This window comes from Rhamphochromis sp. 'chilingali' (assembly GCF_963969265.1).
Source record: "Rhamphochromis sp. 'chilingali' genome assembly, chromosome: 21".
Lineage (NCBI taxonomy): Eukaryota > Metazoa > Chordata > Actinopteri > Cichliformes > Cichlidae > Rhamphochromis > Rhamphochromis sp. 'chilingali'.
In genome coordinates this window covers 19,831,035-19,846,403 of record NC_137949.1, presented here as the reverse complement: position 1 = coordinate 19,846,403, position 15,369 = coordinate 19,831,035, and the positions used below count along the sequence as shown (strand labels likewise).

The 15,369-nt window shown below is 39.0% G+C and overlaps 2 protein-coding genes and 1 long non-coding RNA gene across 5 annotated transcripts; 2 read left to right on the top strand and 1 right to left on the bottom strand.

The window, feature by feature from the left end:
• Positions 1–27: 27 nt before the first annotated feature.
• LOC308389792 lies at positions 28–2,382 on the bottom strand. Its single transcript, XR_013970333.1, has 3 exons — positions 2,248–2,382; positions 938–1,004; positions 28–866 (listed from the first exon to the last, which is right to left on the bottom strand). It is a non-coding gene; the product is annotated as an uncharacterized lncRNA (long non-coding RNA).
• On the top strand, positions 2,257–6,500 carry tp53i3 (tumor protein p53 inducible protein 3). Its single transcript, XM_080871319.1, has 7 exons — positions 2,257–2,389; positions 3,392–3,470; positions 3,599–3,772; positions 3,930–4,197; positions 4,382–4,594; positions 5,573–5,769; positions 5,965–6,500. The coding sequence occupies exons 2-7, from the start codon at positions 3,417–3,419 to the stop codon at positions 6,160–6,162; spliced, it is 1,104 nt and encodes a 367-aa protein (XP_080727445.1). The 5' UTR covers positions 2,257–2,389; positions 3,392–3,416; the 3' UTR covers positions 6,163–6,500.
• Positions 6,501–7,401: 901 nt separating this feature from the next.
• Positions 7,402–14,817, top strand: dnajc5gb (DnaJ (Hsp40) homolog, subfamily C, member 5 gamma b). Of its 3 annotated transcripts, XM_080870079.1 has the most exons (7): positions 7,402–7,570; positions 8,590–8,719; positions 9,158–9,371; positions 9,534–9,687; positions 11,387–11,443; positions 12,422–12,475; positions 13,171–14,817. In XM_080870079.1, exons 2-7 carry the CDS (start codon positions 8,607–8,609, stop codon positions 13,233–13,235), a joined length of 657 nt encoding a protein of 218 aa, XP_080726205.1. In that variant the 5' UTR covers positions 7,402–7,570; positions 8,590–8,606; the 3' UTR covers positions 13,236–14,817. The 3 variants fall into 3 exon arrangements, with proteins under 3 accessions (XP_080726205.1, XP_080726207.1, XP_080726206.1); XM_080870081.1 differs by lacking the exon at positions 11,387–11,443; XM_080870080.1 differs by lacking the exon at positions 11,387–11,443 and having other exon boundaries at positions 12,419–12,475.
• Positions 14,818–15,369: the final 552 nt, after the last annotated feature.

The following is a 15,369-nucleotide window of genomic DNA, read 5'->3' as shown; positions in this document are numbered from 1 at the left end:
CATACAGGTATGCTTGTTGCCATGGCAGTCTCAGCACATGTAATACAATAGCCCATTGTAAAGCGTGTCTAGTGCAAGCGGTTGTCGGTAAGTGCAGTAATTTTTCAGCAGCACATTCCTTAGAGATTCAGTTTCAGCATAATCAAGGAGTTTGTTTCACATCAAACAACTAATAAGAAATAGTTTCGTTTTTAAGATATTGAGTTGTGTAAAAGTGCCCAAACTTTCAAATTCCTCTACGAAAGTTTCGTAATAACCTCCACGTCTTTTTTATCTTTCAGCTTCTCTATAAATTCCATCACCTTCTTGTGTAACATTTCTCTCTGAAGCAGTCTCAGCCTTTCCATTTCCTCTTGGGCTTTCTGCTGTTGCCTGGCCAGCTCTTTTTCTGATATTGAGTCAATCGTTGCAATCTGTTTCATCTGCATAAGTGACAAGTTGCTCTGCACTTTCCCTTTGTGTCTCACAGAGCTTGTAGATTTAGTCGATGGTGGTGGTGCTGATATGGATCGACCCTGTTCCACGAGTTTAGATCCTTCATAGCTGGATTTGCTAGGACGCAATCGTCCAGCAGATGTGTATATCGCCCTGGAGAAGTTTGCGTCTGCATTTCTTTCATACTCGGCGATTTCTTTCATAGCGATGCTGACTGTAGCTTTTGGTTCACAGACTTGTACCATCACCATCCGTCTTGCTTCATTTATCAGTTTGTCCCTTCGCTGTTGAAGCATTTTCTGGGTGTATCGGTGCTGTTTATCCAACATGATTAGCTTACGTTGCAGATCTCGGTCCTCCTTTTGGTTTAGCACTCTTAACACTCTTTGTAGTTCAGGTCTTCTGTAGATGTGATCCATTATGTCCAAGAACTAGGGGGAGGAAAGCATTTTCTGAGCTTTTTTGTTTTTTAGATTAAAACCAAAAATATCAGTTTTATTACCTGATTTTTGTGCACTACTCTGAGCGCAGTCGTACAGGTGTGTTTGGTCTCATGGCAGTCTCACCATCTGTAATATAATAGCCTATTGTAAAGCATGTCTAATGGAGGTTTTGTTAGTGATTTGCAAGTGTGCAGTAATTGTTCATCAGCGCATTCCTTAGAGATTCAGTTTCAGCACAGTAGCAGGGCTTCTTGCACGTTACACTGTGACTGTGAAAAATACTTCGATTTTGTGCAGTTTTCGCCCTCCTGCTTCATATAATTCACTATTTGGGGTTATGATAAAAAAATGAATTGTAAATGTACATTTTGGGAGAAAATTACATTATGAGTAACCATTTGTTTTACTGTAAATGCTGTGCAAATAAATACAATCAGAGACTGTTATTCGAATATCCTAAACTGTTGCTTTTATATAAATATTGGTAATTAAAGATGTGGTGGTTTTAGAAACACTGAGCTCATGAATCCTCGCTATTCTGACTGAGAAAGATTTGCTTTGACACAAGTCTTCAGTTGTTACTTTAGCCATTGGATCATCTGCAAACGTGTCATCCTTCTCCAACCTTCTTTCTCATCTCCTCTTTCACTATATCTGTGAATCTTACCTGGTCTTCCTCTGACCCTCCTGCCTGGCAGCTCAATGTTATCTTCGGCCGGATGTATCCACTAACCCTCCTGCCAGTTATTCATTTGGCAAAGATTTAATGCTGAATTCGCTTCCCGGTGAAACCCTCACTATTTAACTGGGCTTGGGACTGACACTAGGAGTACTCTGGGTTGAGCCATAAAATAAATATATATTGGTCATGATCTCCACTAGCTTTCTATATTTATTGATCGGGTTTTCCTAATATTTTGATCATCTATTAACTCCTTCAGCCATTTTAAGCAAAAACATTTTTTTTTTATCATTACTTTAAGTTTTTTAGCATCTTATTTCACAGTAAACTCTGAGTCTTTAGAGGGGTTTTTTCCTTTGATTGATTGATTTGGGATTTGTCATCTTCTTGTGGGTGTTTTCAATCTACTTTTTAGTAGACTCATTTATATCATCAGATCCACATTAACATGAACATAAGGCAAACTATGCTTACGAGAAAATCGCTGTGCTACAGCAGGCAGAAAACGAAAAAGTTGAATAAATATTACAAAAACATGACTCTAGTTTGTTAGATTTCTCAGTTTACTTTTATTTGTCTCTGTTCCCCATAAAATATTAACTGCATATATTAAGTTATTATATAAATGAAAATAATACGAAGTGTCCTGATCATATTTACAAAAAATGGTGTAAAATTGCAGTATACCTTTAACAAGCAAAGCCAGCCCCTCTGGAGTTTGGCCCTCCTGCGCCAAAACTGAAAACCAGGCTTGAAGATGGCACAACAAAACTTCCCAAAATGTCACACAGTTACTCCAAAGTTGATCAGCTGTTGACATCGCTGCTTGGTAAGTTTATTCTCTGCAGTGATTTGGCTTCATTTACATTTGCAGGAGAGCTGTTCGCTCGTTTTCAGCTGCTTATCTTCACTGCTGCTTCGCTGGTTTTAGTCGCTCAGGTCAAACAGCGTAATCAATCAGGTTTGTCGATTTACATTATTTAATGAAACAGATAATGATTCGGACATAATGTAAAATACAGCCGTCTAAAGCGCGAGAGAATGTTGCGCATGCGCATTACGGAAAGGGGGAGATTACAGTATAATGTAAAAGCAGAAAAACGCATACGTTTACAATAAGGGGTTTCTCTTTTCCGCTTTTTCACGGTCTCTTCTCCATGTTTTTTCCCTTTGTTCTGCTAAATAGTTCTGATATGTCTTCAACCCTTGAGTTCCTGGCTTGTATTCAGCATTTTCAAACTTTGCGGTTTAAACGGTTTTGGTCCCATGTAATTGTTTAGAGATGTAAAACTGTGTTAACCGGAGAGTCTAACTGTTTCTGCTACTTCAGGTGCTGACTTTGGCATAAATAACTGCAGATGAGTTGGCTGTTACCAAATACGAACAGTTAATTTTGATCTCACAGAGGTTTATGCTTGGATATTATTTAAAACAATTAACGGCAACAATCCATAGCCAGATAACCTAAACCACTAAACACTGAGGCATTTTTTAATACATTTGGGCACACTGGGTGGAGAAGATCACTGAGATAATCAATCCGCAAAAGATATTATATGCAAATAAACCAAGTTGGAGGCTTTATTTAGTATAAACCACAACATTAATTTACTCTTAAGGTTTTACACCAGACAGGAGCTGAAGCACATTGCTGTTTTAAATATGGAGCACCTAAACAAATCTATGGAAATGCAGATATCAACAAATAACACTCATTTTATAAAATTCTGCTTTGTTGTTATTATTAGAAATTATGACATACTTTATGTTCTGTAACTTGTAACTTGTGCTTTAACAGCTTAATTTCCTCTTTTGTTTTCCACTCAAATAGCAATTGCCCCTGCAGAGGTTATCTAATGCATCCAATCCTGCAACCTGGAAGATTTTTACTCAGAAATACGTGCCACACGGTAAGTGTTTAAGCACTAAATTAAAGCCTACATAAAGTTGCTTCAGTTTTACATGCTGCAGTTTTTCTTGTTGCACTACTTGCAGGCCAGAAAGAAAAATGTAGGCCTACTCTACTTTTGTTTTCAAGGTGTGGTCCAAGCATTACGTTAGTGTTGCCAAGATGATGCGGGCAGTGTGTGTTGATGTACCCGGAGGACCGGAGAATTTGCTGCTGCAGTCTGTTCCCAGACCTAATCCCAAAGCAGGAGAAGTCCTGATTAAAGTTCATGCAGCTGCCCTCAACAGAGCAGACCTGTTACAGGTAGATTATTATTGTAGCCAAAAGAGCATAACACAGTGCTATTATCTCCTGTAAATCTCATAACCTGCTTTCAGTCTTCTTTGACTCACTGTATTCTGAATTATATCTAAATTTGCATAAAACAGGCCTGAAAATAATTATCTTGTGTTTTCCACAGAGACGAGGCCTGTACCCTCCTCCTGCTGGTGAGAGTGACATCATAGGCCTGGAGGTAGCTGGTACTATCCACACCCTGGGTCCAGGGGTGAAAAAGCAATGGAAACCAGATGACCGGGTCATGGCTTTGCTCTGTGGAGGAGGATATGCAGAATATGTTTCTGTGCCCGAGGAGCTTCTCATGCCCGTTCCCTCTAATCTCACAATGTGTCAGGCTGCTGCAATCCCAGAGGCCTGGCTCACTGCTTTCCAACTGCTGGATTTTGTTGGTATAGCAAACATTTCTGTGTCTCTTTGTTTTTCTTCATATTCATATGTTTTTTGGATAAAGATTAGACAACTGAGTTATTAAATGAGTCACATTTATTTCTATTTGACTTTTTTTAATTAACAAGAGGCCAAAGTCAGATTTGGTTCAAATTCTATACTTGCCATCGGTCTTCTCTGCTCCAGCTCAGGTGAAAGAGGGTGAGGTGGTGCTGGTTCACGCTGGAGGCAGCGGAGTCGGAACAGCGGCCGTTCAGCTTGTTCGTCTGTTTCGGGGTGTGCCGGTTGTCACTGCCGGGAGCCCAGAAAAATTGAAGCTGGCTGAGAAACTGGGCGCTGTAGTTGGATTCAACTACAAAGAGGAGAGCTTTGCACAGGGAGTGCATGACTTCACTGGAGGTGAATTATGGAAATCAACGTGCATTTAATTTTGCTGCAGGCGACGGTGCAGTGTCTCTGCTGATAATTCCTAATGATAGCATTGTTTTTGCATACTTCAGATTGCTATCAAATGTTTTGTCTTTGTTTCACAGGCATTATATTAGAGTTAAATGTTTCCAACCACTGTAGCAATCAGAGCTTAATGCTACATAGCTCTTCTGTAGCTTTCTAATAAATGCACATCAAAGAGCTTTGGTAACCAACTCCAAAAAAATCCTCCGTCAATACTTAAGAACCAAGTCAAAACACATGATTTCATTTTCAAGGATAAAAGAAAAATTAGTTGTTTTGTCATTTTAGTTCAAAAAATTTTTTTATTCAATCTGTCACAGTGTATTTGTTTAGAAGAGGGGTCAAGCATAAGACCGGGGGGGAGAATTGGCCTGCCAAAGAGTCCAATCAGGCCCACTGGAAAATGTAAAGGAGGGCATAAAGATTGGAGTTCTCGGTGTATTTTGATTACATTTACAACTTTTCCTACTGATACAAACCTCCCACATGGTCATTCATACTGCACTAATGTAGTAAAGTAGCATTAAAAACAGCGGAAGGATAGAATAGTTCCTGTATTTTCACTCTCCACTGCAGAAATGTAGTCTTCATTGGTCTTGTTTAGCCTAGCTAACCTACACCACAAAACACTGAAATAATTTTGAATATATTTGAACACAATGGGTGGAAAAGGTCACCGAAATAATAAATCTGCATAAGAGGATATGATATGCAAATAAACTGAGTTAAAGGCTTTATTCAGTATAGACCACAGCATTAGTTTACTCCTAAACTTTCACACTAAACATGGAGTCAAAGTGGGCTGTGGTGGGCCATGATGTAAAATAAGATTAGCATCTCTGGTTTGGAGCTATTTTGAATCAAGAACGTGATTGTATTGGAGAAGGGCAGTTACCTGTAATTGTAAAATCTCTAATTTCACAGGCAAGGGAGCAAATGTGATCCTTGATTGCATTGGTGGGCGCAACTGGGAGTCAAATGTGAGCTCTTTGGCCATCGATGGCAGGTGGGTGCTGTACGGCACCATGGGAGGGAGGGCGGTAGAGGGAGATCTGCTGGGCAAACTGCTGTCCAAGCGAGGCCACTTGCTCACTAGTCTCCTCCGCTCTCGCAGCCTGCAGGTAAGAATTGAAAACAGAAGTGACACAACAGCTGTGTTTCGTCATCTCTGCGCTGACTCATGTCAGTGTCGCTTTCCTCTCCTGGGTCTGGTTTGCCAAAATGAGGCAACTTGCTTGGGTTACTTTTCAGACATCTCTTGTAATATATATGTTTGCAACTGGACCTGATATGTACTTTGCATTTTCCTTTCACAGTACAAAGCTGACCTGGTGAAAGCTTTTACAGGCAGGGTGTTGCCATATTTCTCAGACCAGCCTGCCACCCTGAGGCCAGTGATTGACCGCACATTTAGCCTGGATGACATTGCAGAGGCTCATAAGCACATGGAAGCTAACAGAAACATGGGGAAGATTGTCATCAATGTGATTCCACAGATTGAGCAAACACAGTGATGAATTCATACTGTAATAGAAACGCACTGGCTTTGAAATTTCCCAAAATACTGAAACCCACTGTCATTGTAAAACTTTTCTTTTGTTAGGAATATTCATAATTTACTAATAAAATAGACCAAATCACTGTTTTTCATTTTCTGTTCTAGTATTGTTACGATTACGTCCCGTGTTACTGTTCTTTTTCTATCCCCTATTCATTGAGGTGAGTTTTCTCCTGTGGTGGTATTACTCACAATTTTCTACTAGCAGCATAGAAATGACAGAAATGTGCATTTCAATGCATGATCAATGTTTACAATAGTTAACTAAAAAGCTAATTTGGGAAAAAAGGAAAACTAACTCACAAAACTAGAAATACATAGATAGTAAATGTTATAAGTTTTAATCTTTGGCAGTTTAGATACTTTTTTTTTTTTATCACAGCCTGCCTGATTAAATTTTGTTGCATTTGCTTATTGAGACTTGGGATGTCTGTCTACATGATTGTGAGTCAGCTGACATTTGTACTGTAACAATACCTGTTTTGATTTTCCTAAATTTCGCCCCTGATAATAATCCTCAGAGGTCACCACAGCAGATCATCTCCCTTCATCTCACCCTATCTATTCTCATCTGCCACACCAACCCTCTGCATATCCTCCCACAGTACATCCACGTACCTCCTCTGTGGTCTTCCACTTTTTCTCCTTTTTAATCCTCGTCTCTCCAGGGCATATCGCCACCTTTCTTAACTCTTCTTCATCTGCTCCCTACTTTCACTAAAGATCACAATGTTGTTTGCAAACATTATATACTCCATGAAGATTCCTGGCTGACCTCATCAGATCACAGATCCAAACTAGAAGGGGTGAGATGTTTCTTGATGCAATCCCACGCCCACTTTCAACACATCTATCACTACTACCTCAGTGTTATCATACATTCCGTGCACCACCCTCACACACTTCTCTACCTCGCTATAATTATAAGAATAAAACGTCATTTGAAACTGTATTGGAAAGAAAAAAATCGAATAAATAATAAATAAATAAATAAAAATAAATAGAAAATAGCAAACTATAATAACTGTCAAGGTCTTCAAATTTTATGTGAGCTGAATCTTATATTAATAAATTTTAAAAAAAAAATCGGAAAGGATTTAGAGACGACTCTCTAGACGATGCTGATTGGTTGTGTACTTGTTTAAATAAAGTTCTTTAAATTGAAAAAAAAAAAAATGTTCTCAAACTTCCGGCTTCTGTGTTGCGGCTCCTTTCACAACTTCCCTCCAGGTCCCGAGGAGGCAAAGTTAACATAAAAAGGTCGTGTAACTGAGTTATTTTAATGAATAAATATTAAATTAGTCAACGGACAACATTCGGACTCTATGATTCGACGGAAAACAGAGAATATCTTTATTTATCTGGTAAGTAAGAGTGAGCATGTTCCTCAAGCCGCCCTGCTAAACGTATCTGCGTCAGCTAGCAGTCTGAACCCGCAGGTGTTCACGTGAAATAAAGCAAAACAAGTTGAATGTAAGAGCTAAACTAATGTTTTTATGAGTGAGCTGTAGTTATGCAGCCAGTCGTGTTAAAAGCTGATTCATGTGAATGAATTGTTGACTTATAATCGGTCAAACATCTCTCATGAATATCAAGCCATTTTGAACCAGAAGTAACATTTCTGTCACAAGTTAGAAGCTGCAGTCAGTGTTTGGGTAAAGTGCCGCCTATGTCCTTTATTTATCAAGGTAACAAGTTTTGTTGACGTTACAAATGTCAAATTCAAGACAAATTTAGCCAGTAGGGTAGCAGAATTTGCCACAACTATAACATAACAGCTCTACAACATGTAAGTTAAGGAGTGCTGAAATGCATTTGTTGTTCTTGAAAGAGACTGGCTGACCTTTTTAAGTGAAAAGGTAAATGTGAAGGAGTATGATGTCCTTTTAAGGAAAACAAACATCCCCAGCAAATAGGCCTATTTAGGTTTATTAGCAATAAACAAGAGTTGTAAACCAGTGTAATTACACGTGTTAAAGCACTTTACCTAACTGCTGGTATGAGGAACTTTTGTATTTAAACTTGATCCTACTTTCTGTTTTGAGCTTTATTTGGATATATGACTGTATGTGGGATTTGCATGTAGGATTATCCCAGAGAACCCCAGCTTTCACCCACAGTCCAAAGACGTGCAGGTTAGGCTAAATTAGGTTAATTGTACAAATGTGTGCAAGTAATGCGCCTACTTCAATGCAGATTAATGATATACTGAATGATGTCCTTGGTGAGCGTGCTGTCCATCAGAACTTCCAGATATGTTCTTTTTTCCCCTCAAACTTCTTTATTTCAACTAAACTTTTGAGCCCTTGAAGTTACTTTCCTGATCTGTCTGCATTGTGCCTGTCAGAAAAGGGTGGAATTGTTTACATTTTTTATGTCACAGAAAACACATCCTGAAACATGGAGGATCCAAACAGACCACAGAGGAAAATGTCAACAGCAGGAGAGAGTTTGTACAAGTTGCTGGGAGTGGAGAAGGGAGCGTCTCCTGACGAATTGAAAAGAGCCTACAGGTGTGACTATCTCTTTCAGTTCTGAGCTACAAGAACTAATAAATAAAATGTTACTCTCGCTTGTTAATTGTGCTGTTCTTACAATAGCACAATTAACTAGTGAGAGTAACATCATTGTTTCAGAGATTTATGGCGACATTAGTGAAATCTTAGGCTACATCCACACTAGACCGGATAGATTTGAAAACTGCATTTTCGTTTGAAAACGCTCCGTGTCTCTTCTAGCATATTTAGTAATTTTCACAGAGTTGTGCATCCACATTGAAACGGCCGAAAACGCTTACGTTCCAGTACTGTGCATGCGTGAAACGCAAGAAGATTTGACCTGCCTCATTTCTTTCTGCCGCTTTGAAACGTCGCAGCAAAATTTCAAAGAAAAGCACCGACTTTTTTAAACCCTCACTTGTTTGTATATGTTTTAATTTCTCTTTTGACCAGGAAAATGGCATTAAGGTATCACCCTGATAAGAACCCAGACAACCCCGAAGCAGCTGAGAAGTTCAAGGAGATCAATAATGCCCACTCCATCCTCACTGATCTGGACAAGCGTGGTATCTACGACCAATATGGATCCATGGGCCTCTCGGTGGCCGAGCAGTTTGGGGAGGAGGGAGTCAAATATTACTTTCTCATGTCCAAGTGCTGGTTCAAGGTGAGAGGCAAGGGGATGTAGTTTTAAAGGTGAAAACAGAACATGAAGTTGTTTGTTCTGGTAGTAGGTGAATTATGCAGAAATTTAAATGCCAAAATGTGACCAGAGCATGCTGCAAAGTGTCCAAAAACTCTCCTAATACTCACATTGGTTTTCTTTTAGACCCTGTTTGTGTGCTGCACTATTTTCACCTGCTGCTGCTGTTGCCTCTGCTGCTGTTGCTGCTGCGGAAAGTGCAAACCACAAGATGAAGAGGACAATTTCGTCTACATGGACCCTGAGGACCTGGAGGCTCAGATTAGAGAACAAGATGCAGGTGAGGAACTGTTTTATATTCACTTAAGAATGTATACAGTTGAGCAAGGCAGCAGCTTGCATAGAAACAAAGAGCTGGAGTTGGAAACCCAAATGGTGTAGTGTCCAGTTTCTGATTGTCAGCATTTTTAAAATGAAAATGTTTCCTCTAGAAATCTAGGATTAATGATATGGAAATATTAGTTTTCACAGCTTAATCTGCCTTTTTTTCACAGATATAGTTAATTATGTGTTTTCCTGTGGAAAGCCTGCACAGGAAGGCGTTAACTGGGTTCTCTTAGATACAGTCGACAGCCTCTTGAAGTGTTTACTGCCCAGTTTTGCTGTACTGATAACACGGGTGTTACTTTATGCTGAGCAGTTGTAACCCTGCCGGTAATCTTGATCTTAACTGTGCATGTGCAGTAAATCCAGCAGGAAGTTAACTTTGCCAAGAAGGGGGGTACATCTTCATTCAGTATAGGGCATGTTTAGAAAATAGTCTATAAAAATGAAGTAAACATCTCAGATGAACAACAGCTGATGACATATTACACTGCCATTGTTTCTTTAATATACACTAAGCTAAAATGCAGAAGCAGTGTGTGGGTAAACGAAGTACACCCCATGACTCAGTAGCTTGAAGAACCACTGATGGATGGATGACTTCATCAGTGTTTCACAGGGATGCAGGGACTTTGGCCCACTCTTCTTTATAACGTTGCTTTGGTTCATTGAAGTGGAGGCATTTGTTTATGCACAGCTCTCTTAAGGTCCCACCGCAGCATTTTAATCGTGACTTTGGGTGTCCCATTGCAACTCGTTGATTTGTTTCTTTTCAGTGGGGTGTGTGGGGGTATTTACCAAAGCACAGCTCTGAGCATGTTAACTGGGTTGTGGTCTGAACTTTTACTGGGCCTCTGCAGCACTTTTTCTCTCTTTTTTTTTTTTTTTTTTTTTTTTTTTTTTTTTTTTTAGCTGGTGTGTATTTGCTGCTGTGCTTGCGATCATTGTCCAATTTCATTACCTAATTTGGGCCAAACTTTTAGCTGTCAGACACATGGCCTAACAGTTGACTCTAGAATAATTTGCTATACAAAGGAGTTCATGTTTGACTCAATGGCTGCAAAACGAGCCTAGATCATCACCCCTTCAAGGTTTTGTTCAGATGCAACTTTCCAAACCTAAACCATACTGTCACTTTTAATTTTTTTTTCTTTATTAAACAAGCCATACTTGTTTGGTCTGTTTTTAATTGTTTTCTCTCGAACTTTAACATTTAACATGATAACTGTAGCCTAAAGAATCTCAGATACAGACCTCTTGGAGTTTTTTTTTTTCGTTTTTCTGATCTCTGGGTAAATTTGCTAGGAAGATTGGCAGCTGTCTTGAATGCTTTCGACTTGTGAATAATCGTTCTCATTGCAGAATGATGGACTTTACATTTTTATCGAAATAGCCTTAATATCCCCCCCACCTCCATCTAATTTTAAGACGTGCTAAATGGCAAAATATTTTTTACTTTTATCCTCATGAAACCTGCGCGTCGAGTGGAAATTAATGAAATGTCACTCTAATCCATTACATCTTGCCCTGATCTTGATCCGTGTAACTGGTGATACTTCACCTCTAAACTCTGTCGTCTTTGTACATTTCAAGCCGAGACCAAAGCAGGTGAAGAGATGTCGTTAAGAAGCTGTGTGTTGAATTTTGTTTTACAGCAGACCATCCCGTAATAGTTATTCAGCCGAACTCTAGCGATGCTGCTAGCCATTCAGGTAAGGTGTTATTCCGTCTTCAGGTAACGTTCACCTGTTGTCAGCTTCCTGCTGCTCTGCGCTGCTTGACTCGCCTGCTAGATTTTACAGCAGTGATTCACTGTGGAAGATTTTTTTTTGTCCATGTATTAAATCCTTAATGTGAAGGACGCATGGGAAATCCAAAGCTTTTTTTGTTGTTGTTTTTTTTTTTTTTTTAAAGTGATTTATGTCCCTTATCACATACCGAGGACTTTTTGATGATGTGCTGTGTTTGGTTTTTCTCCAAACGTGGTCCTGCGGATTGTGGACAGATGTCTCCACTTTGGTCTCATCTGTCTAGTGGACATTGTTCCAGATGTTTTGTGGTTTGTTCAGATGCGATTTTGCAAACCCAATAGCCCCCCCCCCCCGTCTAATTTTCAGACGTGCTAAAGGGGAGATCGTTTTTGTTTTACTCTGACAAAACCTGCATGTAGAGTCGTATTAATGAAAATCACTAATGCTGATTCTGTTGCCTAACAAAATGTCACTCTAATCCTTTAAATTCTGCCCTGATCTTGATCTCTGTAATTGATGATCCTTTGACACCCCCCCCCCCCAAACCCCTGAATGCTTGTTACGCTGTTAATTGCAATCGAAGCTGTAAGTTTGTTCGTATACTTTAAACACTGCTTCTGCATTCTGGCTTATTTCTGTTAAATAAATAATGACACATGTCATAGGTCAAGTGAGGTTATATTTCTGTCATTTTAAGACGTGCTGAAGGTCAGATTACTGTTATTCTAATACATGAGACTTGCATGTAGAGTGGCAGTTATTAAATTCGCTGGTGCTGTTGCCTAATAAAATGTCATGCTAATCCTTTAAATTCTGCGCTGATCTTGATCTCTGTATTCTCTCGTCTTTGTACATTTCAAGCCGAGACAAAAGCAAGCGAGGAGATGTTGTTAAGAAGCCGTGTTGATTTACCCAGTGTTGAATTTTGTTTTACAGCAGACCATCCCGTAATAGTTATTCAGCCGAACTCTAGCAATGCCGCTATGCATTCAGGTAAGGTGTTATTCCTCCTCCAAATACATTCACCTGTTGCCGGCTTCCTGCTGCTCTGTGCTGCTTAACTTGCTGCTAGATCTTGCAGCAAAGAATTGATTTAAAGGTTTTTGTGCTGCTTATGTTTTCTGTTGTTGTTGTTAATGAGAAAAGCTTCATTAAGTGTTTTTCAGTGTTTCTATCTTAAAGGATTTTGGAAGGATGTTTGTTTTGTTTTTATGGCGTTATACTATTTATATGGTTTATTCCCTGCTATAAAAGATCATGGCTCAAACTGTAATAGTAGCGGTTTTCTTTTTAAGCTCTTTGGGAAGTCTCCTTTTGCATGTATGAGCAGATTGCACAGATTGATCTTGACACATAATAATTCGTACAGATTTATAGTTCTGGAGTTTTGGCTGAAAGATTTGTACAAATATGGAGTGACATGAAATTTGGTACCGATAGTGTTCACTTAACTTGTTTTCTGGGGCCATCATCTGGTCAAATACCTTGCTTTTGTGCGCTAACATGCTAAACTAAGGCAGTGAACCCAGGCAGTAATATTATTTATGTATTTATTTTTAAATGACGAGACGTACTTTCCTTCATGTTTCATTTTCTGTGAGACGTAAGTGGTTTTGATAGCTTGTCTGATTTAAGAACACTCCCACACCACACACCTGTTCATCACCTGTTCTCGTTACCTTCTGCAGGGGAGAACACACCGATTGTGATTCAGACTCACGCAGCCAAGGGGGGCTCAGGACCTGGAGAATGAACGACTGTATCAAACACTGAAGTGCAGAAAATGTTTTCATCTCAGAGATTTGTTTGTTTACATGAGTCAAACTGCAATTTATTTGATTGTGCCATAGTTATTTTTTTTTAAAATGTGCTTTTTCTTTGATCCAGTCTTGTATTTATTCTTTTAAAATGTTAAATTTCTGAATTTGGGGCAGAGACTAATAACAAAGCCATGCAGATCAAAGCCTCTGAGCTCGGGGATAATTATTTTTTTCCTGTGCACTTTAAACTCACACATTCATATTGAATGTTTGGAATATTCTGAAGCTGCCATGATCAGAGCACGTTTTGGCCCAAGATTCAGAAATTTTCAGATTTTTATTTTTAATATGCCGATTCAGGGGTTTCTGTGGAAGCTTGCTTCCAGCACTGGAAAGGGGGGAAAAAAAAAAAGCCAAGCGTAAATCAGAATTTTGGTGTCAGATCTCAAAATTTCGACTCAATGACTCAGGATCTCAAGTCGAGTCTCACTTAAAGTTTCACCTAATCAGACGTGTGAGCCGGCAAGTGGAAATTTTGAGATGGTGACTTGAAATTTTGACTTAACTTTGCCTCGCAGTTTAAAAAAACAAAACAAAAAACGCTTGTTCGGTCGCACTGCACATAGAAACAGACTCTGTTAAACGGTTTACTGATGTGGCCACAGATCACACACAGATTTATCAAACAAAGGTTTAGTTTTAAAATTTTAGCGCTGCCTTATGTGACACATTCAGTTGCCAGCTTGTAAATGACTCTTTGAAGTTTAGTCTTGTGATGCTTGCAGAGATTTTAAGGAATTACTAAATCGCCTAATTCTGAGAGTTGGATGAAGACTGTTGATCACATTTGTGTTTGTCCACTTGAAATCTGTAAATGGATCAAATACCCCCCCAAAATGATTTGAGTCTTCCTATAAATGCCATAATTGTAAAACCAGATTTATATACCTGCTTTTAATTAACACAAAAAGATTGGATTTACTTCAATGGTACGTTTAGAAATTAGTCTAAACGCACCATTGAGTTACATTTGGCACACCCCTTTAGGGCGAGTGCAGCAATGTGTAGAAACCAAAGAAATCACACGGAGGCTTCTGCTGTAGCGCCCTCTTTGTGTGTGATTTCACCTAACAACAACCAGCAAGCCCCAGGAACCACTCGCCGACCAGCTGGGGGAGCACACCTTTTTCCAAGCCGCCTCCTCCCTCACTACCTGAAGCAAAGAACCGGCTGGACCAGTGGACCACTGTTTATTCTGTTTGTGCAAAGATTAAACAAAAGACATGTTTTGGACATGTTGATTGATGTTTTCAACCTTTATGCTTAAGTCCCTTTGGCTCCTGCTCAAGCTTACTTAATTATACACACAGGCACAGTGACAATAATCTGTTTTAACTCCTGGAAAGTGAGCCAGTGTTTCAGAAGAGGTACAGTTGGTCATTTTTGTCATTGCACATAAGTAAAAAAATATGCAGGGAGGTGAATAGAGTTGTGTGAATTTTTCTACACTTGACACTAAAACCATCGTTTGTTTCTTTAGAAAATAAGATCGCAGCTTTCTGATTTATTGCCATTTTGACTTTTTTGTGTATGTCGTGATTGTCTTGTAAAGTCAGAGATGTATATTTATGATTAGAGGATTTATTACAAATTGAGTATTAAGGTAAAGATTCTTTTGTTTAAATGATATTTTTCTATTTTCTCTCGGGGTAAAAATGTTGAGGTTGTGCTTCATTTTGATTTCATTTTATACAAATCTGGCTATAATAATAATAATAATTTGGATGCTGATTTTCTGACGATCCTTGACTGCGGTGTATTTAAAAGCCTGCTTGTATACTTTTGTATGCCAATGATTATACTTGACGCAAAAGTGCCTGAATGCAGTTTTTGAATAATTTTACAGAAGTGTATTTTATGTCATTATCTAAACATTTCCATGCTGAGTTTGTTCTGTCCACTTTGACAGATTTCCAACTGTTGGTGTAAATTTGAGTTTCTTCTAAAGCATTTCATGAAATAAAGTTGAATAATTCAGAAAATGTCATGCGGTTGTCTTATAATTTCACTGGAGTTGGCGCAGTAACCTGCCATTGGCTCCTGCAGTGCTCCACCCCTGAGAGATAG